The sequence below is a fragment of the Zalophus californianus genome, chromosome X (genome assembly GCF_009762305.2).
Source record: "Zalophus californianus isolate mZalCal1 chromosome X, mZalCal1.pri.v2, whole genome shotgun sequence".
Lineage (NCBI taxonomy): Eukaryota > Metazoa > Chordata > Mammalia > Carnivora > Otariidae > Zalophus > Zalophus californianus.
Window position 1 is genome coordinate 122,658,339 of NC_045612.1, and position 27,382 is coordinate 122,685,720.

At 49.1% G+C, this 27,382-nt stretch overlaps 1 protein-coding gene across 1 annotated transcript in view; it reads right to left on the reverse strand.

Moving 5' to 3' along the window:
• The window catches only part of SHROOM2 (shroom family member 2), a 137,354-nt gene that overhangs the window by 11,926 nt on the left and 98,046 nt on the right, over positions 1 to 27,382 (reverse strand). Inside the window, 2 exon segments of the mRNA XM_027607925.2 lie at positions 1,180 to 1,704; positions 6,977 to 7,657. Coding sequence (XP_027463726.1) covers positions 1,180 to 1,704; positions 6,977 to 7,657 — 1,206 coding nt within the window.

Sequence of the window (27,382 nt, forward strand, 5' to 3'; positions counted from 1 at the left end):
GAACTTGAATCGGCCGTGACTCCATGCCCAGACACCTCCTTCCGGCCCACGGCCTGCTCTGTGACAAGCAAACGGTGGTGCCAACACCAGGACAACAGCCAGGGGCAAGAGACAGCCAAAGGGGGCAGGGGAGTAGGTGACAGATCTAAAAAAAAATGTGTCGCCAAATGGATACTTCTCGAGTCTACGGAATACAGTTTTTTAAAAAGGGGGAAAGGTCAAGTAAACAGGATGTCTAAAAATCTCCCCCTGGGAGGGAACGGAGTAGAGGGAGAGCTTTTGCCAGGAGCCTGAGGTCTACGAGGAATATGCGCACACAGCTACCTGTAAGAGAGGCCTCAAGGCCCTAAATGCAACCTGCACCTTTCTACCTGCCGCCACGTCCATGCCCCATGGTCGGGTCCGCCTCACCCCCGTTGTCCTTCTGTGCTACATTTCACTGGCGCTCCCACCTACTGTCCGTGAAGAGTGCTTATGGAGACGGTGGACACCACCAGGACAGATGCGACCACCAGGGCAGATGCGACCACGCAGGCCCGTGCAGGCAGCCCGTGAATGCGACAGGCTGCAAAGCACAGTCTAGCAACCCATGGCAACGCACCCACTCACTGTGCTCCATAACCAGGAGCACAAAGCCTCCTTCGTCAGCACGGACGGACATCCGGGGCCTTCTCTGCTATGGGGGCGTCCTGGGCTCGGTAGGCTGTCGAAAGCCTCCCCGGTCTCCACCCACAGGATGCTGGCAGTACCTCCCAGGTGTGACAACTAAACACGTTCTGGACATTGCCAACTGTCCCCTGGGGCGGGGGGGTGGGGGGGGGGAGAGGAGAGACAGTGTCCCAGCTGAGAAGCGTGGTCTTCTGAGAAAGGAGCCCATGGGCATCACCCTGAACCACGCTGGCCTCAAGCTAAGAATGAGCAGGAACTGTGGTATTTTCACATCTTTCCAGGCCCCCAAGGTGGCATCTGCAGGAACGGGCCTCAGTGGCTCTTTTGGGAGGGTCACAAAACAGCCAACATGGTCTACAAGCAGTGGGCAGTGCTTATGAAAATGTGCCCCCGAAAAGCCATCATGAAAACAGATCCGTGGACCAGCCCCTTGCCCCCTGAAGCCTGAGAGCTGCGGAGAGGGCAGAAGCACACTCGGCCAGCTGCAGAACGGAAGGCAGCCTTACTCACTTCTCCTCCATGCTTCTCGGAGACGGGACTTTGGGGAGCAGCTTCCGGCGCTGCTGAGCTTCTTCCAGCAGGTGCTCGTCTTTGGGGAAGATGCCCTCCATGAGGTCCATGGTGGTTCTGATCTTCACACTGGGGTCCAGGATATCGGCCAGGGACCTGTCCTTCCCCACAATCTCCCGGGCCAGCTCTTCCGATTTCAGGTCTTCGGCTGTCCTCTCCTTGGCCTTCACGTAGCTGAGGCCGGAAGGAGAGGCCCCGCTGTCCTTGGTGCCGGGCGCTGGGGCGCTGGGGCGCTGGGGCTCGGGCTCAGCACCCTGGCGGCTGTACAGGCAGAAGCGCGAGTAGGACTGCTCGGACGTGCTCAGTGTCTTGATCTGGTCTTTCTCCAGCCCGCTGGGTAGTGCAGGCAGCTCGGCAGTGCGGGTCAGACCCTGGCGGCTCTCCTTCTCAGGCTGGCTCTCCGAGTGCACAATCTTGATGGGCACCATCTTCACCGTGGTATTGTTGTCCATCACCCGCTCAATTCTGGAAAGACAAGAGCCGTGTGCTGAAAACAAAGTGAGCCCCCATACGGACTGCTCCCCGGCACAGAAACCGGCCGGTCCCTCGCCTGCCCTGACGGCTGGGGGACGTGCGGGCCACTGCAGTGGAGGGAGAACCTCTACAATCCCACGACCGAGGATGGGGAATGGAGGTGGAGGAGGCTCCATTTCCTGCCCTTGAACGTCTGGGGCACCTTCCAATTTTCAAAGTCACCCACACAGCTACAGACGCCTGAGGCTGGCTCCCTGGGCTTACTGACTGAGAGGTAGATGGTTGGGCCCTCGTTTTCATGCCAGTCATCGTGCACACATTCACAAGCCCTGTTCAGTGACGTTATCTTTGGGCGGGGAAAGCCGCGACAGACAGGCCTCTCTAACAGAACTGTCATGACAGTCTCAAAGCAGGGCCAGTGCACACCCACGGGGGCCTGTGTGGTTCTGGGGCCGCGGGAGGACTTCCCTACAGAGCGGCCATGTTTTGAGTGTGGACACTGAGCACCATGCATCCGCTGGCCCCAATCTGAAGCTTCCTCCCGTGCTGTGTGCACCGGCTGTCACCCTCCACCTGCCTTCCACCACTTCAAGCCACCCTTGACACGGCTTCTCAAACCAGCCACACAAGGATCCGGCAGCAAACACAGGGCACACCACTTCTGCATTAGTTTAAGTGACTCACTGAGGACACACTTTTCCTTAAAAAAAAAAAAAAAAAAAAAAAAGACGGGGGGTGGCACCTGGGTGGCTCAGTTGGTTGAGCGCCTGACTCTTGATTCGGCTCAGGTCATGATCTCAGGGTCGTGATACTGAGCTCCACGTGGGGCTCTGCGCTGGGTGTGGAGCCTGCTTGAGATTGTCTCTCCCTCTCTTCTTCCCCTGCCCCTCCCTGCCCCCCGCTCGCACATGCTCTCTAAATAAAAAAAAACAACACAAAAAACAAACAAAAACAAAAAAAAAAAGAAAAGAAAAAAATTAATAAAGAAGGTTTCGCAGTGAAAGGAGCTGGGGAGGACCCACACGGAAGAGAGACAACACGGAACTGGTCGGTGTGATGGGGCTTCATGCAGGATACCCTGAATGCCGCTTGGTGCCCTCAGCTACACCTTGCCGGACCACACCCAGGGACCCTGTGGGACCAGGGCCACCGGGACAAAACTCTGTTTCAAGTTATTTTTTAAAGGATATATTGGAGAAAGAGAGCCATTTGCTGGTGCCCACAAGGGAAGGAAAATCAGGTCAAAATCATGAAGCCAAAGTACTTGTTTCTAACTTAGTGGGCTAAGATCATTTCTACAACGTGATCCTAATGGACCGAATTTTGTGCAGCACAAGGAATGCTCCAGTGTTCTAAATTAAATGCTTTTCTTTGCCTTTTATCTGGCAGCGGGGAACACATTATGTTCTTTTCCCTGTTCACTGCGCTGCACAGGCCAAAATAATTTTGTATTCTCGTCTCTCCTCCAGTAGAAATCATTAGATGTTTTATCTAGGTATTCATGTACAGTCCTCGCCTAATGCCTTCTTTGTGAATAAATTTTAAAAGGCCCAGCTCTGTAGAAAATACCATTTAGATGTGCTAAACTCCAGAAGGAAACTTTTGGCATCCTATTTAAGCAAAGACGGAGAGACAAGAACCCCTCTGCATTCCTTTCATTCCACACCTAGAAACCTGGACCACCTATCACCAAATTTATTTATCTATCTATCTATCTATCTATTTATTTATGTCAATCACCATATATCACATCATGTTTTTGATGTAGTGATCCATGATTCATTGTTTGCGTATAACACCCAGTGCTCCATGCAGTACGTGCCCTCCTTAATACCCATCGTCCCTCACCCTGAATTTTTTTTTTTTTTAAAGTCAGCTCTATGCCCAATGTGGGGCTTGAACTCACGACCCTGAGATCAAGAGTCCCATGCTCTCCCAACTGAGCCAGCCAGGCACCGCCCTCGTACTGACTCCTAAGTCCACCTCTATTTATCTTCTCCCACTTGTGGAGAAACTGGATTTCCAGGGCAGGAGGACACGAAAAAAAGAACACAATGAAAACACGTTCTTCACACGTTGACCTACACTTTTCAGCAAAGCATCTCTAGTATCTTTTCTAAGCACACATGGTCTCTCCTCTCGAAAAACTGTCCAGACTTCCACATTTAAAAAAAAGTCTGATGAATTTTTACTTCAAAGCCAGGACAAAACACAACAGATTAGACCTGACCGCAACCAGAGCTCATCAATTCCTAACCAACAGGCAAGAGCAGAGGGACGGAGAAGGTGGGGTGCCCCGTGGCTGCTCTCAAGGCGCCTGCTGCCCACGGGAGCCCGGCCCCGGCAGCAGGCGCCCCACGCGGCTCCACTCACGCCCACTGCCGAGGGAGCCCGGCAGCTGCACGCCGCGCCGGCTTGCGGGAACTCCCCGACCCACTCAGGAGACTCGCAAACGCACAGGCTCGAGGTGACGGCGCTAACGCCGTGCACGTGGCCGTGAGGGGGCCGAACCGGCACTCTATGCTTGTCCGCTCCCAAGTGGGAACAGGCTCTTGGGAAATCGCTCCTGAGAACGCTTCTGGGGGTGATCAAATCCCTGTCACTGGCCACCGCCAGAGATGCTGCCGGCCAGCGCCTCCATTTTGTAGTTTCAACCAGAAACCCGGAGAGAACTTTTAAAGATTTGAAAGTAAGCTACCTAGTTTCAGGACAAGAGTTGATGCATTTTGGGGGAGGGGGGAGCACGAATGCCCGTTCAGAAATTCCCCAGAGGGAAGGAATGCTGCACCCTGTTGGTCTCAAGCAGCTCGGCGCCTGGCCCACGGGAACTGCTCAGCAGGTGCGTGAGTGTGGGAGCCTGCCCTGCCCCCCGGCGGGCACCCCGGCAGGTGGCCGGCACACGCACATTCGTGATCGAGGGGTAACTGGAAGGAGGGAGACACCAGACGCGGAGGGAGAGGAGGTGAGCATCTCAAGCTCCAGAACTCGAAGTCGGCAGAGGGCAGGGCAAGAACAGTATCTCTGAGCCGAGCTCAAGTGACAGGCAGCGTGGGAAGCCCTGCCCCGGGCACGCTTTCCTTGCGGACCTGTCGGTCGCTGACTGTGGACACCGAGCAGAGCCAGGACCCCTGGGCCCTGGCTTCTCCTTTGTCTCGTCGGTCACTGGGATTCCACGCTTTCACACCAGGACTGATTGACAGCACACACCGTGGGGAACGGTAATTGAGTCCCCTATGAGCGACTTCCTTGGTAGCAACTTTCGGAAGCAGCACGGCCACCCTGTGCCTCCCCGTGCTTCCCGAGAAGAGCAGAGAGGACGTATTTGGGGATGGGTCCAGATGCCGACCAGAGTTCAAGCTCTCTGTGAGCACTTGTACAGCAAGAGACATACTGCAAAGCCAACGCTTTCTGGCCCCAAGGGCATGGCGGATGAGAAAACTCAATACCGTGGGTCCCCAAAGACCCCCCAGACCCCCCCGCCCCCCCAACCCCCGCCAGGATCTTCTATAGTATCGTCGCAGCTTACCGAAATCCCTCTCTAGCTCGCAGGACAGACAGAATGAGAAAATCAACACTTGCTTCAGGCAAGGGAAAATGAAAGCTACTGCCTGCTTCTAGAGCGAACACAGGTCGGGAGCACCGTGGGGCACGTGGCGGTGCTTGTCCGAGGGGCCCATGCTCCTCACGCTAGCTCCGCAGGACGCAGGATGGAGGGGCAGAGGCTGGCTCGCTTGCGACACTGTCACATACCTGCCCCACCACAGACCACTGTACAGCCTTTCCTTCCTCTCACAGCTTACAATGTCACCTGCCACGGCAAGGACGTTTCAGTGACACCCACATCGTAAACGACATAAAGCGCAGCTGTGGGTACAATGTCACACTTGGACACACAGGATGATACCAGGAATGTCCTCTCTGCGGAGACATTTTGAAGTTAAAAAAAAAAAAAGAAGAAGAGCTTGAGACTCCAGAACAGGAAGGTCCAGTAGACCTTTCTGGGAACGATGGAAACAACCAGTTACCGGTGCCACCAACTGCACACTGTTCCGAATGACGCGCGGGATTTATTATATTTCTCACTAACGGACGTTCCCACGGCCCTATGTGACTGTTGGCGGCCGTGTGGGACAGCTGGGGACATTCCCGGCCAGAGCATTCCCGGCTGCGGGGCGGACCTGGGGACCGCAGAATGTGGAGCAGCATCCCTCACCTCTGTTCACGAGATGCCAGGGGCAGCACTCCCTCTTCAGCTGTGACACCCAAAACCTCTCCAGACACAGCCAGATGTCCCCTCGGGGCAAAACGGCCCTCCCCCAGCTTGAGAACCACTGCTCTAGAGAACAAGATGAAAATTCTCCGCTTCTTCCAGTTCTCACTTCTTCAAAGGCCCTCAGGCAGGAGGGAAAAAGGAAACAGTCGGCGCTCCTGTCAGCTCCCCGCCTGACCACGCTTACCAACGTCCCAGCGGGCATGGCAGACAATCCTGTGCCTGAAATTGCAACACCAGCACCACGAACTAGAATAGATGTTTCCTCTGCTTTAACAAAAAGCGTATACCAGCCTGGCTTTTCACCTAAGACGTAGAAAAACAGTGTGGAGGGGCGCCTGGGTGGCTCAGTCGGTTCAGCGGCCAACTCTTGGGTTTCGGTTCGGCTCATGAACCCAGGGTCCTGGGATCGAGCCCCATATCGGGCTCCATGCTCAGTGGGGAGTCTGCTTGAGACTCTCTCTCTCTCTCTCTCTCTGCCTCTCCCTTTGCCCCTCCCTACCCCGTGCTCACTTGCACTCTCTCTCTCAAATAAAGAAGATCTTCAAAAAGAAAAAGAAAAAACAGCGTGGAAATACTGGACATTATGAAAAACACCATTTTCTCCTGAAGGTCTCCTGCTTAGTTTAAACCGGATTCTGATTACAAACAGGTGCTTAGGGAACACAGAGCGCTGACGGGCACATGCCTGTGGATGATGCATATATCAATGCTGGCCTTGGGTGAAAGGGACCGGGGATGGCTCCCCACCTCTATCACATCCCCCTTGCTCCTGTGGAACAGGACAGCCCCCCCACCAAGTTCAAAATCTAACTGACCACTGGAGCTGCGGATTCTCCCCCATGGAGTCAGTCCCCAGAGGCAACTTAAAATCCAACATGTGTAGCTGAAGCAAGGTACCCGGCGTCCACCACCCAGGAAAGATGCACCACAAACCTCCTGCGGGAGCTCAGAAAAGGGGAAGCGCACAGGGCCACTGTCCCAGGGTAGTACCTTGCAGAATTCTCCTCCTGGATCAGCAGGGGAGGTTTGTCTGTCAGCTTCTGGGGAGCGAACTGAGGAGAAGGGGAGCGAGAGGTCTCCATGGCGGACGTCTGCAGGGGCCGGAACTTGGAAGGGAGCAGGGCCTCACGCTTAGGGCAGGCTGTGTGCTCATCTACATGCCGCCTGCCGTGCTCGCCAGAGGCCCTCACACCGTCTTCGGGCTGCGCACTGCTCAGCTTCTCCACCAAGGCACAGGGGCTGTGGGACAGGGACAGGCGGTCCACGCACGCCTCCAGGGCCTCCGGGGACTGGGGGGGAAAGGGCCTGCTGGGGGCACCTAGGTGAGCGGCCCCAGGTGTGCCACCAGCCAGGCCCTTGAGTTGCCTGGGTTCACGTTTGGGCGGCGGTGGCCTCTGTGGGGCTGGCTTCTTGGGGAGCGGTGCAGTGTTCACGGGCCTCGGGTCCTGCCCCCAAGTGTGCAGGGCCGAGGGGACGCTCGGCACGTGTGGTCCTGGGCCGAGCGTTTCCTCTGGGTATCTGTAATCTCGAGGTAGGGTCCCCGCTCGGCTGCGGGCCTCCTGGGGCACCTCTGGAGCTTCCCAGGCAGGAGGTGGCTTAGAGAGCTGGGACGGCTTCTGAGAGTCCTGCTGTGCTGTCGTACAGGCTTCTGGACCCTGGGCATCTGCTTGTCTAAAGGGAGAAAGTATAAAAATGAGCAAATGATTCCAAGTAACATCTTCTCTCCAAATGGGACTAGAACCCAGATCTCGATAATCTTCTGAGATCATTCTAAGGAATTAAATTCATATACAAAGTTTTCCCGCACCTGTCTCCGCTGCAATTTGTAATGCAAGAGACACAATCCAAACACATGCTGGACGACATCAGGCTGGATGTTGGCACGCCATGTCATAGGATGGGAAGTATTAAAAACACATGCACACATACCAGATGCACACACACATACATGAACACAGAAGTGGCATCCTGGGGTACAAACATTTTTTAAAAACAATGTTGATGTAAATTCTCATATGGCTATATTCAGAAATACTTATTTTGTGTTGCAACAGTATTTTTATGTGGCTTACTTTGGGAAGTTGCCAATATGCAAAGGGATAGAACTTTCTAACATGAGCCACAAATCCATTTATTAATAAAACCTTTAAAATCAGTCATGTATCATCAAAAAATGAGAAAAACACAGACTTTTGGACACTGTAAGTGGTTCACTGGTCTTTCCATCCTGTGATCCGTTTCCAGTTCTATCTTTACTTTCTAGGCACATATGCATGTATTTAATATGTACACACACACACACACACACGGAAAGGTCTCCCCGCAAAAAAAACACTCCCACAGGCAGGCTTCACGTGTGTGGTTCAACGCTCACAGGCTAACGACTATCAAACTTGCGACAAAGCACGGGGCCATCATGCCTTTGCCAACACATGGTTTCTTCTGACCTGAGTCATAGAACGAGCCTCTGATGGAATCTTCCATTCAGGGAAGAGCAGTTTTGCATTGAGGAGACAACCGTGTTGTTAAAGGAAACTCTTTAAGAAGGGCAGCAAAGGGAGAACCAGCAGACAGCACCAGCAACCCAGAAGAGATGTAACCTACTAAGTAACAGGCAGATAAGGCTTTTCCTCCTGACACCCAGGGCAGGAGCCTCATTCCAGCACCTGCCTTGCGACCCAGGAGTGAGCCGGCCTCCTGAGACAGGATGCCTCGCCTGAGTGTTACAGATGTCCCAACCTGCACCCTCCAACCCCCAGGCTGCTGTCCTGTAAGTCCAGTGCCCTGCGCACGTCCCTCTGACCATGTCCTCGGGAGAACGGGCTCCTCCAGGTTTAACAGATGCTCAAGAGCAGAACCCAGACCATGCCCAATTCCCTCCCCTTCCCCATGGTCAGCCAGCTGGGGCCAGGCCCCCACCCTGCGCTGCGGGGAGCACAGCCAGACACAGCCGGACCCTGCCCCACCTAGAAGCTAGAAGCTAGAAGCTAGAAGCTAGAAGCTAGAAGCTGGAAGCTAGAAGCTCTACGTATCTGGAAGAGGACATGGGAGCTCAAGTCCCAGCGGGGCCCAGAGAAAGGGCTGTCTTGTCTGCTGGCAAGACGCTGAACACACAGCCTCAGCTTAGAAGACACATGGTGGCAAGACAGCCACGCACAAGAGCTTAAAATATTAACCCGGTTCCAGGAAGTTAGATATTTCAGAAAAAAATACGTATCGGGTACATACTAAAAGAAACTAGAAGTTTTCAAAATAACTTGAACATCGCAACGGATGTTCAGAGAACAGAGTCAAGCAGCTGTTTGGTTACTAATCGCATTTAAACTCTGCCGAGCTGAGAACGCAGTTTGCGACTCGTAACTCACAGCTCAGGTGTCTTGCTGCGACGGGTAGGTTTGACCTGCTGCGGGGGGAACGAATGCCCTTACGTCCCCCTTCCGTTTCAGCCACTGTGCCTCTTAAGCTCACAAAACCTAATTCACGGGGCGCCTGGGTGGCTCAGATGGTTAAGCGTCTGCCTTTGGCTCGGGTCATGATCCCAGGGTTCTGGGATCGAGTTCCGCATCGGGCTCCCTGCTCCTTGGGAGTCTGCTTCTCCCTCTGCTTCTCTCTCTCTCCCTCTGTCTCTCATGAATAAATAAATAAAATCTTAAAAAAAAAACCTAATCCACGACAATTTACAAACGCCTCCCCAATATCTCATTTCAAAGAGCTGAGCCACGTTTGCAGGTTTTCACCTCTCCTACGAACATGCTTGAAAAACGGCACCCACAGACCTGCAGGAAAGCACCTGGTGCCGCTTACTTACTAAATATCTACCACCTCACAGACACTCACAATTCAATTAGCTACAATGTATCGCTTAAATCTAAGTGCTTTTGGCCATCTGGATTCACATTTCATACTTTAACGAAAAAGGAGCTCTATTTGCAGAGTGCATGAGACAGGATGTGTGGAGATCTGCCCAGAAACACAAGAGAACCCACAGATGGGAAATAAGGACTCGGCGCAAAAGATGGGCTGCACAGAGTCTGCCCAAGGGCCACGTCCCGGCTTCTGTCAGGCACATGGTCCTTCCTGTCTTCCCGGCGGGGCATCCTTTGCAGGACTGTTCCCCAGGGGAGGCATGCATGCTGTATGGTCTCTCCTGGTCCTAGCAATGCGCTGCACCCCGACACTGCACTCCAGTTAGACTTACGTTAGCGCAGCAATTTCAGCGCCAACCTTGTCCCCACCCCCTTATTTTTTTCTTTACTCCTCCACGTCACCAAACTTACAAAGTCAAAGGCATAAAACCACTAGTGGGTTTTTCTTACTCTAGTTAGGGATTCAGGAAATCAGGGTCACAAGAAGGACCACAGGGTGGAACGTGGGGCTCTCGTAGGGTCATATTCCGATCTGTTTCTAATAGGTTCCCAATGACTACTCAGTAGAGAATGTGTGTGCGCGCGCGTGCGCGCGCCTACTGTGGATGTGTTAGATGCAGCCCTGTCGCTCTCCGTGTTAATGTATGTATATCCCCCGCCCTCCGCTTTTTTGAATCTTCAAGTATAAAGTCAATGGTGATAGTAAGATCCACAGATAAAGAAAATAAGCATGTCTTAGAGATTTGCCAGCAAAAGCACCGAAGCATTTGCTCCTAGGTACACACAGGAGTGGCGAGTGGAGCCGTACAAAGGAACACGGAAAAAGGCAGCTGCATTCTAGAGTCCCAGCCACTGATATGCGGCTTAGGTTGCTCACTGTCCTGAAGAACACGCTAATGACATGTTACCACGGGGAACACTGCTCCTGCAGGTCCAGGAGGAGGGAGGCCCGGCGGGCTCTACGCACTGGAGACTCCCCGAGCCCTGCGACCCGCTCGGGGGCTGGACCCCGCGCCACGCCGTTCTTCCTCATGGGCCTGGCCGCTGCGGGGGCGACGGGAGGGGAAAGGCCTGCAACAGGGCAGCGAAGCCAAACGAAACGAATCTAAAGAGGGAAGTCCCCAGGAAAGGCCATGCTGAATGCCGCTCAGCAGCCCAAACACCCTGTGATAGGGCGGAAAGGACCGGAGGGCCAAAAGGAAAAAGAATATATATAGACACACACACATAGAGACGCACACACACGGAGCAAATGCTCTGGAAATCCCATGCACACTGCTCGAATTCACATCGACATTTTTGATCTGGGTGTGGAGACGGCCAGGCCCACGTCTAAATGCGGTTTCCGTTATCTGAGAGGTGGTGGCTTTATTTCCAGATCCCATCTGTTCCTGATGAGCCCTGGGACAGCACTGGGTTTCTCTCTCTGGGTCACATTCTCTGCTCACAGGGCCCTTCACACAGGGCCCTCGTTCCTGGTCGCCCCCAGCACGGGACTGGTTTCACTCTCCAATGACTCATGGTTCAATCTCCACTCTCCTCACTGGGCTCGTACACACTAGGTGGCTGGGCACGCAAGGGACATTCACAGCACCACAAGTACAAGTCTCCTGACGGAATCCCTGGTGTCTCCGTCGATCTTCCTGTCCCCCAGGGGGAATCCCAACAGACTCACATCACCTTGGCTTCGAAGCACAGGCAGAAAGCTCTTCTGTCTACACAGCACCCCACAAAAGCCAGGTGACGTGGGAAAAGGAGACGATGGGCAAGGCGTGGGAGCGCCAGAGAGGAAATCAACCAGTCAACTGACCAATTCACTAGGGAACAGACAGAAACACTCTAGAAACATTTCAAGCCGCATGAACACCCAGCAATAATGGCACCGCCCACTCTTTCCTGGGAGACGCCAGATGACCCCAGGACTTCGCAGATGGTGAGCCCCCCTGTAGGTAAGGAGGCTGTCTGGTCGTCTTACCCCAGTGCCCAAGCATGCCAATAACATCCACCAGACGAATGGAGAGACACACTGGTGAGGATGGAGGGAGCAGTTTCCCTAAGTCCTGTTCCAACGCTGTGTCTCAGAGAATCACCTTGTGGGACGATACAAGCCCTGAAATCATTTCCAATTCAGTTCTTTCTTTACTGCGACGTCTTCACTAAAGTTTTTCTCTCTGTGTCAACCCCAAATAGGCTCTCTTTTCTGTGATTCTAATGTGGGGAAAGCAATTACTTTAGAAAATCAGATGAATGTTATTTCCTCGTTGTCCTAACAGATGGATAAAAAGATCTGCTTCCTTTGGGTTTTATTTTTGCTTGCAGGAACTTGGATGGTAACAGGAACGAAGTCAAATTAGAGAGACCGAGGCGTCATTTGTAGTTAAGTGGAGAAGAACAGATTAATAGAGAGATTCCAAAACCAAATGCACAAGCACAGAATTTAGGAAGGGCTAGTGTTCAATCACAGAAAACACCGACATTTAGAGATCATAATCTGTGATGGCCCCTCAAGCATCCAGCTCTGTTTTCAGAACACGTGTTTTGAATCTATTCCAGGCCTCTTTTGTTTTTATGGCTAGGGATCCTCATTCCTGGTTCCAAGATGTGACATTTGGGGAAAAAAACAAAAAAATTTTTTTTATTTTTTTAAACAAAATGAGGCAAATTCCCTCTGCCAATCAAACCTCCAGTCCAGTTAGAATCAGAAGCACGGACAAATGGAATAAAAATGACATTTGCATGTGATCTGTTAGCTGAGTTTTCTCCTGGCGTTCTCTGTTTTTGGCTTTCCTAAAAATATGTTTTGCGCAAAGTTCAAAGTGTGGGCAAGCCTGATACCAACTGTGATTTTTTTTTTTTTTTTTTTTTTTTTAGAAGTGGCCGAACTGATGAAATCAGGATTTCAGGGGCGAGTGGGAATGGCCAATGCCGTTGCTCAACCACTGGCCACAGACTGCACTCAGCCTGCTCTGCAAGTCTGACCTGGTGACTCAGCAGGACTAATAACTAACTTTTCTTCTGAAGCTGCAGGACACAAGAGTGTCCTCAGGGATGCCACCAGTCACCCCATGGCCCCAGTGGAGACCTGCCATCTCTTCTGATAGGTGTTTGGGTGCTCTGGTTTGGCCGCACGTGCAGCCAGCCAGGACCCCCCTCTCAGCACGGGTCAACCAACGTCGGACCAGAACATCACGGAAGCAGACATGAAATGCAAACCACAGGAGACAACAGGGAAACGAAAAGTTCCCTCTGCCTTCTGATCCCCTGGACAGCTCTTTCCACAGGGCATGGGAAGCTGTTACCAATTTGAAGCTGATCTAAAGGAAACAGGGAAAATGTCATAAATATTCGAGGCTTTTTGCTCCTCCCAGGCATGAGGTTACGCTATCCAAATTTATTTCCGGGGTTTGTAAAAGCACTGTCATCCTGCAGATACACACAGCCTCTTTAGACTCTGTCCTTACCCCAACGCCTCACTTCCCTCCCACCCAGGATAACCCCTGCCCTGATGGACGAGAGCAGGGCAATGTTTTTGTCTGATGTTCTCGTTTTAAAGCTTTTTTAAGGCAGACCATTTCCACCAAATATAGGAGGGCATATCCAGTCAACCCCCAGCATCCACTCCTTAGGGTCAACCGCTTTGCACTCCTGGTCCATCTTGTTTCCCTAACCCACCCCTCCAATTCTCCACAGCATTCTGAAGGAGTGTAGGGGATGACTTCAGACATACAAATCTAAGCTCTCCTCAACCATATCCCATCAGAAGCCAGGCCTGGCAGAGGTAGGGACTGATGAGGACACGCATGCGTGCAAATCCGTATCTGAGCGAAAGCCTTCTAGCGATCTCGATTTTCTGCCAGTGCGGAGAATCTCTGCTCTATGGGACCTTCCCCTCCCCAATTCCGTATCTCCATTTTTCCAACCACTTGATCTGGATATTAAACGCCACTCCTGCAACTAATCCTTGGCTTGGCATGTCCCTCCAAAACTAGATTATCATCATCTGAAAAAAGTGACATTAAGTGCCCCTGGCTACCAACCTTGGAGGGATCAATCCTTGATCCTTAATCCTCCAGCCAGAAAGGCTTCTCAAACCCTTGGCCCTGGGGATTTGGCCCTTGGGCTGTAGTTTGCCAAAGCCTGGTCTAGAAGGCAAGGCAGATATTAATTCCTTAAAAATTCAAGCTCATTTTGAAAAGTACTATGAAGAATGTATGAGGAGAATGCCAAAGGGGAGAACAGCTCTTTACACAAAGAGCAGGGTCTGCTGAGTTCTTTGAAAGCTATGATTTTGTAACTTTTACGGCCATTTTTTCCTTATTAGTAGGAGCAACAGTCTCTTGTGACCAACCTCATGTGAACCAGAGTGGAGTGCCACAAACTGTCACTTGAAATCATTAGAAGCAGTTAGATGGAAAAGATAAGATCAGATTTTATGATGGCAGACATTTCATTCAGCTCAATAACAGTTTTGGGAACATCTCCGACGCGTAAGTTTTAATTAGGTATGACCTGTTGTTAATAAAAACTTAAATGCTATGAGCATTAGGGTACAGGTAACGAGCAATAAATGAATTTGGGTTCACCTTAATTCTTGCCCCCTACATCTACACGCTTTTCTTGTGAGCCACTTAAGTTTTTAAAACCACGTGTTTGAATTCCTAGAATCTAGCTATGGATCTGGGAGGTCTTCAGGTTATAAAACATTTTCACAACTCTTTTCTTCTCCACACCCCACCCCAATTTTACCAAGGTATCGTTTAAACACTGTAAAATTCAAGCGACTGGAGGTCGGGGTAAACGTGCAGAGTTGTGCGTTCACCACCACAATCGAGTCTAAATACAATTGCACAGGCCCCAGGAGGTTTCCTCCTGCTCTCAGGCAGCCATTGTAGCCCAGCTTGAAACCCGTGTTAGTTACTCTGGGTTCTTATCTGGAAGAGGAGAACCTACTTCAGGCAGATGCAGAAGATTAAAATTCCTTAGAACTACAAACCAACGCCCACTGAAATGACAGGGAAACGCCCCATTTCAACACATTTGAGGGGGACTCTAATCACGACTTTTACAAATTAAATTTTCTGAAAGCAAAGCCATCCTGCAGCGACTTTTCCAGATTGTTAAACAAAGGATTCCGTGTGACAGATCCCCCACGATGGGCATTTCCAATCTTCTTCTCTCCTCCACTGACTGCATTTTACAAACATGCACACATTTTCGTCATAATTAGCATGGAAAGTAGATAGCTTGATCCTCTCCCCTGGAAACTTCCAGCCCCTCCTCCCGCCGCCACCAAATCAAGGCTCGACTGCTTAATTTTCTAGACTCTCCCTCTCATCCTTCCCAAGCCACCTGCCACTCCTCAGGGACCCCTGTTCCGGCAACACACGTTTGGGCCAGAGGCCCTTTCCTGCCATCCATGCCTTGTGGTTTCCGTATCTCTGCTTTGATCCACACTCTTTAGTAGGAGACGCCCCACAGACACCATTCCTGTTTTCTATAAGATCGAAATGAAGTGCAACCTTTTCCATGGAGCGTTTCCTGGACCTGTTGACAAAGATAAGGCTTTCTTCTGCTGAACCCCTGTAAGGATTTAATCTCTGCCTGTTTGTCCCCAAACTGTTCTCAATTCATCTGTGATATTTTCAACTACTATCGCTCCTCCTGGGTACACTGATTGCACCCACTTCTGTCCCTGGGCCTAGCACAGCGCCTGGCACAAAGCAGGCTTCAGCAAAGACTCAGTGAGGTAACAGGGAGAAACGGAGGAAGGGAGGGAGGGATGGAGGGAGCGGGGAGAGGAAGACATGGCTGGCAGGCTGACTTTCTTCTGACTACCCTGCATCATAGCATTTACATTTATTTCTGTGTCCCTCCAAAATGCGTATGTTAAACCCTAACACCCCGCAACGGGAAGGTGTTAGGTGGCGGGACCTTTGGGAGGTAATTAGGTCGTGACGATGGAGCCCTCAGCAATGGGACAGCACGCTTATACGAGAGAGAGCTTGTTGCCCTGCTCTCCGCTCTCCCCCGCTCTCCCCCACTCTCCCCCACTGCTCTCCGCTCTCCCCCGCTCTCCCCCACTCTCCCCCACTGCTCTCCGCTCTCCCCCCACTCTCCCCCACTGCTCTCCGCTCTCCCCCACTCTCCCCCCACTGTGTAAGGACACAGCAGGAGCACAGCCGGCTGCAAACCAGGAAACGGGTCTCACCAGCAAGCAAATCAGCTGCACTTCCATCTTCGACTTGCAGCCTCTGGAACAGTGAGAAATAAATGTCTGTTGTTTCAGCACCTGGTCTATAGTAATTGGTTATGGATTATTTTCCCCAAGAAGAGAGGATAAGATCCTTCAAGGGAGATCCTCTCTGTGCCTGATTCAATTTTATAGGCTCCCTGGCACCTGACCACACAAATACAGGTCAGTAACCAGAAACAGAGCTATCACCTGAAGACCTGTCCAGAGACCGTGCTTCTTCTGATCTTGTGGTAATTAAAACATAGGGATAAGCACGCACATGTGTTCGCGCGCACACACAAGCCGGTGGGAGCAGTAAGGCCTGGGAGAGGATCTCCCCCTCTCCCACCTGGTCTGGAAGGAGACGTGGGCCGCCGTCAGCTCTACTCCGTAGCGGTCTCCTGACTGCCTCCTTCCAATTTCACATCACATCGCCATGAATGCTGCAGAAACAGATCCAACTCACAGACTCAATTATGCTTATTTGTCCATTAAAGGCCATCTGAAGTAACTCAATTTTTCAACAAAGCGGGGGCCGTAATAAAAAATAGTAACTGGCGATTGAGTAGCCCTTTACTCTTTTGAATGTGTTTATATCTATGGTTATATGGCTTCTATTTATTTTATTTTGACATACTTATACCCTGCGTGATCAAACGTTTCGGGGTGACGTATCAAAGGAAACCACACAACAGGAACGTTAACATGAACATAAACACAACCCAGTGAAAGAAAACAGAAGGGTGAAAGACACAAGCATGCACAAATGCTCAAATGAGCGGACACTAGAATATACGGAGGTGTGACGGTTGTGCCTCCGATGGATCTTCAGGTTTCTGTCAGCCAGAGCAGTAATGGTGGCAGGAGGGCCCAGGGTACTGGGAAGCCAAGGACATCTTGATTCTTCAGCAGAGACAACCCTATTACTAACCTCCATTTGCAGAAAGCAAGCACGACAGACACAACTCAGCATTCCCAGGGCACTGCAGCCTAAGTCACTTGCCCCCTAACGTGTGCTAGGGTGGAGATGTTCATCTCTGACTCCTGCTTTCTCTCCACAACACCACGTTAGACGGTATTCTAAAACACCTGGGTTCTTCTCTGCCCGGGCAGTAAAGACGCTGGAGAATATTGCAGGTGGTGGTCTACAGCTCAGAGGAAATTCATACCCACAGAGCCCCACATAGTTATGCTTTCTACGCAGTAACGCAAAGGCCACCACACAATGGCAATGACAATGCAAACACTAGTAACTAAAAAGGAAAAAACTGTAACCAACCATTAATGTTTGAAAAGCACACAGCGCACTTCAGCGATCTATTTGCCACCTAAATAACAATAATCAAGAAAGGCCCCACCCCCAACAGGAAAATGAACACAAGATGTGAACAGTAACGAACAAAAGAAAAAAATACAAATGGCTAGGCAAGACGCAAAGTTCGACTTTGCTAGTTCCTGAGAAAATGGGGCGTGCCTGGGTGGCTCAGTCAACGGTTAAGCGTCTGATTCTTGATCTCAGTTCAGGTCTCGATCTCAGGGGCGTGGAGCCTACAGGAAGGGAGGAAGGGAGGGAGGGAGGGAGGGAGGGAGGGAGGGAGGGAGGAAGGAAGGAAGGAAGGAAGGAAGGAAGGAAGGAAGGAAGGGAAAGAGGGATGGACGAACTTTTTTGCCTATAGAGTCACAGAATTTTTTTTAAATGTTCAATATGGATAAGGTTTTGGGAAAGGCAGGATTGTCCTAGGCTGTTGGGTGGTCGGGCATAAACAGTACATACGTCATGGAAGGCATCTTGGGCATATTTCCCAAAAGCCTGCCTTGTGATTCCAGATCTAGAATTTAATCCTAAGGAAATCAGCCTGCCAGAACATGAATATTTCACTACAAGATGTTTGCTGCAGTATTACTTATAACTGTGAAAGACTGGAGACAACCCGAAAAGTCCACAGGACCTCTATTGGCCACTCATATCTTAGAATGCCATGAATCATACACAGAACTTCGCTCTATCTTTACTAAGAACGTTTTAGTTAGTAAAGCAGATTTTAAAATAACACGTCCTTTTAAAAAAAACTGTAGGGTCGCCTGGGTGGCTCAGTTGATTAAGCGGCTGCCTTTGGCTCAGGTCGTGACCCTAGGGTCCTGGGATTGAGCCCTGAGTCACGCTCTCTGCTGAGCAGGGAAGCCTGCTTCTCCCTCTCCCTCTGCTGTTCCCCTGCCTGTGCTCTCTCTCTCTCTCTCTCAAATAGATGAATGAAATCTTTAAAAGAAAAAAAAAACTGTATACACAATTAAGGAAGCTGTATCCTCAAATCAGTAAAAATCCTGACTCTCAGAAACATACGTCAAGCTTATAAAATAAGGAGCCATTTTGAACGTGGGGTAATTAATTTGGTAAGAGATGAAAATATAGTTAGAATAGTATATTCCCCCCATAATTTAAGAGAAAATCGTTTGCTTCGGTTGTCTTCCTCCTACCACAACTGCATGTGACCCCAAATTCTGAAAATCCCACACGTGAGACTGTCTAATTACTGTTACTTGGCCGAACCATATTTGGAAATGCATGATTTACTCAACAGGCTTTAGATATATTTATTGTACATGAAAGTTGACCTTATAGACTGTATTCCTTTATAAAACGTCTCATATGTGAGTGCGTATGTGTTGGGCATACATACACACGTACATACACATGCATGCATGTGTATAACGTTAAAACACCTTCCTAGAGGTTCTCGTTACTCTAACCTTTCATGGCCTCGGAGTAGGTTTAAGGGCCCACTGGCTAGACTTTGTAACACACGTGACGCAGGTGACACCCCAGGGCGCTTCGTTTGTTAGCCGCTGACTCTACGGGGCATTCGCACCCAGCGCCGAGGCGGGTTTAGCTGTGCAGGGAGCTGCCACGGCGTCAGCAGAGCCTGCCGGCTCGCACCGCAGACTGCTGACAGGAGCTCCCCTATCTGTAAGTGGATCTCAAAGGTATTACACACGTGTGTGTCTCCTCCATATTTCTATGTCTTCTTCCACACGAATGTTGGCGGTACAGGACTCAGGCAATGCGACCTATGGGCCCGGAAGGGTGATCTTAAGGAGACTTCAAGTCCCTGGCTTTTCTCCCAGAGAAGGAAAAGCTGTTACGGCTTAAAGAGACCTTAGAAATCAGTGACTCTAAACTCCTTCTTTTATGGACAAAGGAATCGAGGGTCAGAAAGGTTGGGTGAGGGGTGCCTGGGTGGCTCAGTCAGCTAAGCGTCTGCCTTCGGCTCAGGTCATGATCCCAGGGTCCTGGGATCGAGACCCGCATCGGCCTCCCTGCTCCTTGGGAGCCTGCTTCTACCTCTGCCCTCCCCCCGTCTCTCTCATGAATAAATAAATAAAATTAAAAAAAAAAAAAGAAAGAAAGGTTGGGTGACCTGCAAATTACACCCACACGGGCTTGGGACACACGTCCCCAGTCTCTCCATCTGGTCAGGGGATCTCTATACTACACACCCCCCCGGGAGGCCACATGGCGATTCCTTCTCACTTACACCATCAGCACACTGGATATGGGCCGCAAAAGTTAGTAAGAGACTAGGTTTGGCAACGTGTGCCCCGATCTCCACTCAGCCCATACTTCCCTGTAGGACCTTTTCAACATCAGAGGTGGGAGGTATGAATCAGCAGGAACCCACCAGGTTAACAACCAGCCATACTGCATGCAAGGGCTCTCTATGAACCAGATGTGTGAATCCAGTCACTTAAGGCCCAGTTTACTGTAGAACGAACACGGTATACAGTGTGGTTAGGCCCAAAATATGTGTGTGTGTGTGTGTGTGAGACAGAGAGAGAGAGAGAGAGAGAGAATGCTTTGTGAACTTTAAGAATTAACAGAAGGGATTCTGCAAATGTTTCTTTTTTTTTTTTTTTTAAGGCAAAAAACTAAGTAATTCTAGGACCTCTTCAGACATCCAGCTATGTGTATAAGCCTCCCAGGAAGGACCTGATTATCTAGGAAAAGCCAGCTAGAAAGCACAAGTGTCTGCTAACCAGGGAAAGACAGGTTGATGCAGCGGACAAAAAACAGCAGCTTTGTTTCTGCTACTTCCCCACCTTGCTCTTCTTAAATTTTAATGCACAGAAGAGGCAAAGAATTAAAGGCATTAAAAGTAAAACAAATGCATGCTAAAGGCCACATGACATAGTAGCTTCCCAATATACCTCTAAAAAGCAAAGGTAGACTTTGGAGAAACAGCCAGTCCATGCAAAACAAGGAGCAGCAAGTATACACTTACCAGGGTCACGTCACGCCAGCTGGGCAACTGATGCCTAATACAACCCGTATGGTTAATACCAACGTATATGGTTATTTCTAGTACTCTTCTAAAAAAGTTGTTTCTGTGTGTATTCTGTTCATGCATTTCTGAGAATACCCTGCAAATTTTTTCTTTGAGGGGTGTATGTGTTCGTGTGAGCCAGACAATGTTTTTGCCACCATGCATGACAAAAAGCAAGTGTAGAGAAAGTGTACCTCTTTCTACCATCTGTGGAATACTTGTCTGCAACACAATCATAAAGAGTATTTATACAATACCCCCTCAAAGATTCTGCTTCGCAAGGAAAATATGCCAGCCAGCCAATCTGTACCAAATTTTCAGATATTTTATGTGATATGTTTCATTCATTCCTTCTGTAAGTCTTCGATGTGTAAGGCTCTTTAATTATTTAGTTATAAATGCTGCCAGGTAGATTTCTGAAAATCTTTCTTCAAACTCCCTTTCCTTTTTCCTTCTCAACAGCACGACCGCTCAAACATGCATTTTAAAATAACTCCTACCCATGTGAGTCAGTAAATGCAGACCCAAACAGCAGAGGCAGGTGTGTGCATGTGTTCACATACACACATACATATGCAGAAATTTCTCTGAAGATGGCATCCTCCCTCCACACACAAAAGCCTCCGCCAGTAAAGTCAAGGCATTTAAATCATTTAGAAATACGGCCACAAATGTTTCTTTTACAATTCAAAAGATAAAAAAAGATCCATAGCACATGTATGGTAAGACCTGTAAAGAAATGCCTCTAAACGGTCACAACCACACCCGAGGGCAAAATTTAAGAACTGGAAAATACTGAGAACCACACTGATTCCATTTTCTCCCATTGTGATGTTTTCACTGCAATTAGCAAGCAGGCTATGTGTGAATTTACCCACAGAACATCTTTTCATGACTCAACATGCACACCTGATATTGCTGCTTCCCCTCCACCCCCCCACTTCCAAGTGGCTGACTCACCATTTCCTTTCAATATTCGCATTCAGGGTCTCAGTCATGAAAATGCTAATTTCTTACTGGCAAGGAAAAAAGAAAAGGCCAGACAAGCAACTCGGGTCTTCGTGCAATGCTGGCCTTCCACAGGGAAGGCAGAGGTCTGTGGATCTCACGCAGGGCAAGGCTCCCACATGCCAAGGCTGCTGGTCACACCAGCACGATGGCTTGCAGCCCGGAACACAGTACCGAAAGGCACTGCCTTCTAGTTTCAATGCACTTTTAGCAAACTGCAGAGACCAAAGCTGCAAAATTTGCACATATCTATCAGCACACATGCAGCACACGCGTAGCGTGCCTGCAGACATACGTGCATGCATGCAGAGCTCGAGCTGGGATCTGCTCCCCAGTTTGCATTATTTTTCATTTTCAGGCAGAACAATAAACAAGGGAGATGTTTGCGGATCTCCCCAGATCTTAGCCACTGCACTGTGAGCCGACAACCTGCTATTAAAGACAGGAGAACAAAAGAAACACTGGTAAGTACAAAGGCTAGCAAACAGTCCCATCCGGGGTGAGCTGCCCTCAGAAGAAATGCGGGAGGCTCTTACCAGCTCCCTGTCCCTGCGTCTGCTCCCTGCTCCCTGCGTCTGCTCCCTGCTCCCTGCGTCTGCTCCCTGCTCGCTGCCGTCTGCGTGGTGGGCCGTGAACACAGCGGTACGCTTCCTCCAGGGACCAGCAGCCGCGCTCTGCCGCAGCCCCCGGCTCTAGCTGCCTCCAGCACGGAGGAGTCTCAAAGCCATGCTCACCACAGCTGGCCTGTCTGTGCCTGCTGCCTCGGGAAGGACAAGTTCACGCAGGCTCCGTCAACTCTAACCTCCGGGACTCCAACAACTCCTCCTGACCTCAGGGGGAACATTCCCAAGGCTTCGATGCTTAGACCCCCAAAGACTGGCCCTTTTTAAAACCCCAAAAGGCTTGGGTGTCTTCCTCCTTATAATTTAAAAGGGGGAAACACAGGAAAGCCCACTGAACATATTTTACTCAGCTTTAGCTATTTACTATGCTAACCACATAGTATGTGTGATACACAGTTCAACTCAACCATTACAAAATCAGATGGAACAACGAAAGAAAAAAATCCCACTGAATAGCCTAGTTTATATCTTTCTGTATTCTATTTGTACTCTTGGGTTTATTACACACTCAACAGGAACATAATCCAGCAAACAACTAACAGTATTTCCGGAAGTTTTACTGTGTGCAAAGCATTCAGTGAGGAAGACAAAGAAGTCACAGGCTGACTGTGACTTACCAGCCCGTCATTTCACAATGATCCGTATTTAAAGTCCCCGCCCTCCACCTCCCTTCCTAAAGCAGCCCAGGACCTCAGTGCCACTCCCATAGAGAAAGCACCCTCCCTCCTAACAGCCCCTTCCCATACCAAGAGCCCCAAGCCCTCCCCGGTCTTGTGCTTACCACCCTTTAGAATCAGTTTTCTCTTTTCAACCTGCTTCTGTCAGCCTCTTCTGAATTCACAATTTCTGAGTCTTGCTCATTTAACCAAGTAACACATGCTACTCTGAAGTATGTCCCAGATTACTGCTCTATTTGTAAGAGTGACTTTTCCCTTTTTTCCACACCTGCTTGATCTTAAGCACTGTGCCGATGCATGAATGTTATATCCAGTCAGCGTTGAAATAAGTTTGCAAGGAAGGTTGCTATGGACATCTCATCATCCAGGGACAGGAGGTTATTAACTTAGGGGACCTGAAGCAATCACACTGAAAAGGAGCATGAGAATTTGAACCTGTGTCTTCAACCCCAAAGCTTACGTTCTTCCTACGACTTCTCATCTCCACCTATTATTTTACCAAGGACACGATCCTGTTCCTAAGAGAGGGTACCATCTAGACCCCAGGCCATCTCCATGACCTTAACACTCACTGCAGGGTGCATGGCCATCCACATAACACCTATCTAGTAAGAATCTGGTAGCTGATTAGATATTTCGCCATACTCACTCCTCAAAAGGTATGTTCCTAATATTTACAAACTGAGTAACTCAAAATGCATTATAAGAATATGATTTTAGGGACACCTGGGTGGCTCAGTCAGCTAAGCGTCTGCCTTCGGCTCAGGTCGTGATCCCAGAGTCCTGGGATTGAGTTCCGCATTGGACTTCTCCCTCTCCCTCTGCCTGCAGCTCCCCCCTGCTTGTGCTCTCTCCCTCTCTCTGACAAATAAATAAAATTAAAAAAAAAAAAAATCTTAAAAAAAAAAAAGGAACATGATTTTAGGGGCGCCTGGCTGGCTCAGTCAGTACAGCATGCGACTCTTGATCTTGAGGTTCTGAGTTCAAGTCCCACGTTGGGTGTAGAGATTATTTAAAAATAAAATCTTAAAAAAATTACAATTTTAAATAATAACTTCATTTTAGAATGCTTTTAGATTTACAGAAAAAATACGACAATAAGAGAGTTCTGGTATCTCCAATGCCTGGTCTCCCCGACAGTTAACATCTTACCTTAGTATGGTAACATTTGTTATAATTAACGAGCCAATCCGGGGACATTAATATTAACTGAAGCCCACACTTGATTCAGATTCCTTTTTTACTTAATGTCCTTTTTCTGTTCTGTCCAGGGTACATTACCTTTGGTTGTCACGTCTTCTTGGCTTCCCCTAAGTAACAGCTTCCCAGAATTTCCTTGTTCTTGATGCCCTTGACAATTTTGAGGAGTACCGTTCAGGCATTTTGTGGAATGTCTCTCAACTGGGATTTGTCTGATGTTTTTGTCACGATTAGGGTTATGGATTTTGCGGAAGATCACAAAGGTAAAAAGTGCCATTCTCATAGGATCTCAAGGGTCATGCTGTCAACACAACTAATCTCCATGCGTCACCTGGCAGGGGTTAGCATATGTCAGTTTCTCCATCAGAAGTTCCTTCTCTCCCTCCGCCTTGCCATCCTGCCCTCTTTGGAAGGAGGTTACCCATACACAGCCCGTATTTAAGGAGCCAGGGGTTCTGCTCCACCTGCTTGAAGGCAGAGGATCTACACAGATTATCTGGAATTTTTCTGTCTTTTCTCTCTCTACTTATTTATTCGATCACTTACGTATATATCAGTATGGACTCAGGAATATCTACTTTATATACTGGGTTACAATCTAACACTCCTTTATTTCGTTGTTTCAATTGTTCCAACTCTGGTCATAGGAAGCTCTTTTAAGTTGGCTCCTGTGTCCCTCTGACATATCCTTATTGTTACTGGGCTTGTTTGGTATAGTCCTTCCTTACTTTTTGGCACTACAAGATGTTCCAGGCTCGTTCTGTGTATTCCCTGCCCCGGCCTAAACCCAGCCATTCCCTGCCAGGAGCACTGGTTGCTTTGATTATAGAAGGGTACTGGAAGACAAGATCTTGATGCTCGTTGTGCTTGAGGCCTTTTTAAAGAATGCCCTCAATGAATTATGTCCAAAGAGAAAGCACTTTTATAACACTAAGATTTATAATTTGGGTTTTCATACATCCACGTTTACTACAGCGAGGCATAATTACCAGGGTGTCTAGGACACTCACGTCTTTTCATAGCTTGTGCTATGGTAATGCTTGTGAGATTTTTACATTATAAATACTTGTGATAAAATGCATACGTATCCCTGTCTTTGGCACGGAACATTTGTGCGCTTGAAGAATTCCACAAATAAAAAGGGAACAGAACAAGACAAGCACCCTAGGACTTATATTCCAGAAGAACTCTTCCCCTTAGCCTCTCGGGCAGTCCTGGTGAAGCCTTAAGCCCCCCCTGGGTCACTTCACCTAATGTGGCATGCCAGTCTTTAGGGTCTGGCGGTGCCCTCCCTACCCCTCGCCATCACTGCAAGGCAGAACATCACAAAGGAGCCCATGGTTAGAGCATCCTGCACTCACCTCTACTTCTACGCTGTGAAGGAGCCATGGCCACCCCTATTTGGGTGGACACTGTAAACTCCTGAAGTTCACAAAAGACAAGTAAAATGAAGACGACAAGAGAAATGGATCTCATTCTTGCAAAAGAACAGTCTCTCTGAAATGTCTAGACAGACTGCCAGCCAGGTCCCACATTCCCATCCCTGAAAGTACACTCACGCACAGCCATCCCTTGACCAAACCCGAGGGCTGGCAAACCGTTCCTGTCAAGTTTTCCTGGAGCAGAGCTACACATACTCCCATTAGTACTGTTCATGGCTGCCTCCATGCTACAAGAGTTGAGTCATCACAACATGAACAGTCTGTCCCCCGAAGCCAAGAATATTCACTGTCTGACCCCTTACAAACTTTGTCGACCTCAGAGCTGCTGCCACATTGCTCAGACTTGAGTAATGCACAGACTCATTTTAAATTGACTTTTTTTTCCTGTGGCATTCCAGTGTTGACAGAGTTTTAAAAACTGGTAAGGTCTACACGCCATAAAATTTACCCCATGAAAGTATACAATTCAGTATTTTTTAGTATATTCACGGAGTTATGCAACCGTCAGGACTATCTAATTCCAGAATATTTTCATCACCCGCAAAAGAAACTCCGTATCTACTCTAGCAAGGCATTCCCATGCCCCCCAACACTTAATTCCTGGCAAATGAATCTACTTTCTGTCTCTATAGATTCTGCCTACATATGGAATCATGTAGTCTATGGCTTTTTTACTGAATTGTGAAATATGTCTAAATATAAAACATTTTATTTTCCTTATAATTCATAGCTCTTAGGCTAGGAAATACAAAACAAATTTACATGAGAGCAAAACCATAAAGCAGATGTTTAATGCGACAAAGTGACGGGGCTTTGCTGGGAATGAGCTCTTTCTCCTGTGCTCCCAGATCTCAGCTCCTACAGTTTCCCGGATGTCACAGAAGGACTCATTTCACCCATCACTTTTATTTTGACAGACAGTCACAGAGCTCTGAGGGCCTGGCACCTGGCTGTCTTTTCCCTCGTCTAGAGACAGAGCTTGGTTTGCATGAGAATGTGGACAGACTCTTTCCTCCCAGCTAGAGACAGTTCTGTTATTAGCACTGGCAATGAGACACTTCCACACATATCAGGTGTGGTTGTGCACATCAGGCAGAATATCCTTTTATGAACTTAAGGGTTAATATGGAAACAAAGACAGAAAATTATACTCAAAAGGAGAACATGCATATTCCCAAGAATATGCTCCAAACACTGTTTGAGAAAACCTGAACTAGATATACTTTTCAGGCTACCACACTGTCACTATCCATGCTTGTCTTCCTCCTTCATCTCCCCTTCCTCTGAAATCTGGTGGAGGTGGTGATGATTTCTGCATTGGGAGTGGGAGGAAAGAGGGCTGCTAGGCATGGGGGTGGGGGCACAGACATAAAAGCATGCTCTTGGCTCTGTGTTGTCTTCTATGAATTCTTGGGGGATGTGCAGGTTTAACACATACTTAGAAATATTTGGATGTACTTTAGATTGCTTAAGAGAAATAGGTGGCTTGCAGACCGATTTTCTTTTTTTAATTCAAATGTGTGGACCGTCAGCAAATTTATGAGTTAAACTGATTTGAGACTAGCTACAAGAATCTGACAACCACTTAACATACTGAGTCTGTGGGAAATGAGTTCTGACAGCCAAGTATCCATCTCACATCCCAACTGACGGCAATTATGTTTGAGTAAGACATACTCTTACTGCAGGGAGTGGATCACTTCAAGTTACCCTTCAAGTTAAAGAAAGTAAACCCAGGTCAAGAGTGACTGCTCAACGGGTAGGTGGTTTTCTTTTGGGGTGACAAACTGTTCTGGAAGTAGACAGTGGTGACGGCTGCGTAACGTGAATGTACTAAATGTCACGAAACGATACACATTCAAACACTAAATTTTAGGTTATGGGAATCTTACACACACAAAAAAAGGGAAGTAATTTAGAGTGACCTCAGAGACAAAGACCAGCCACTGTGGCCCTATGTAGAGATATCTACAAGCCTGTGGGTCTGAGGGGGAAGGAGGTGGAAGAGAACACCAGATGGCTGTCCAGT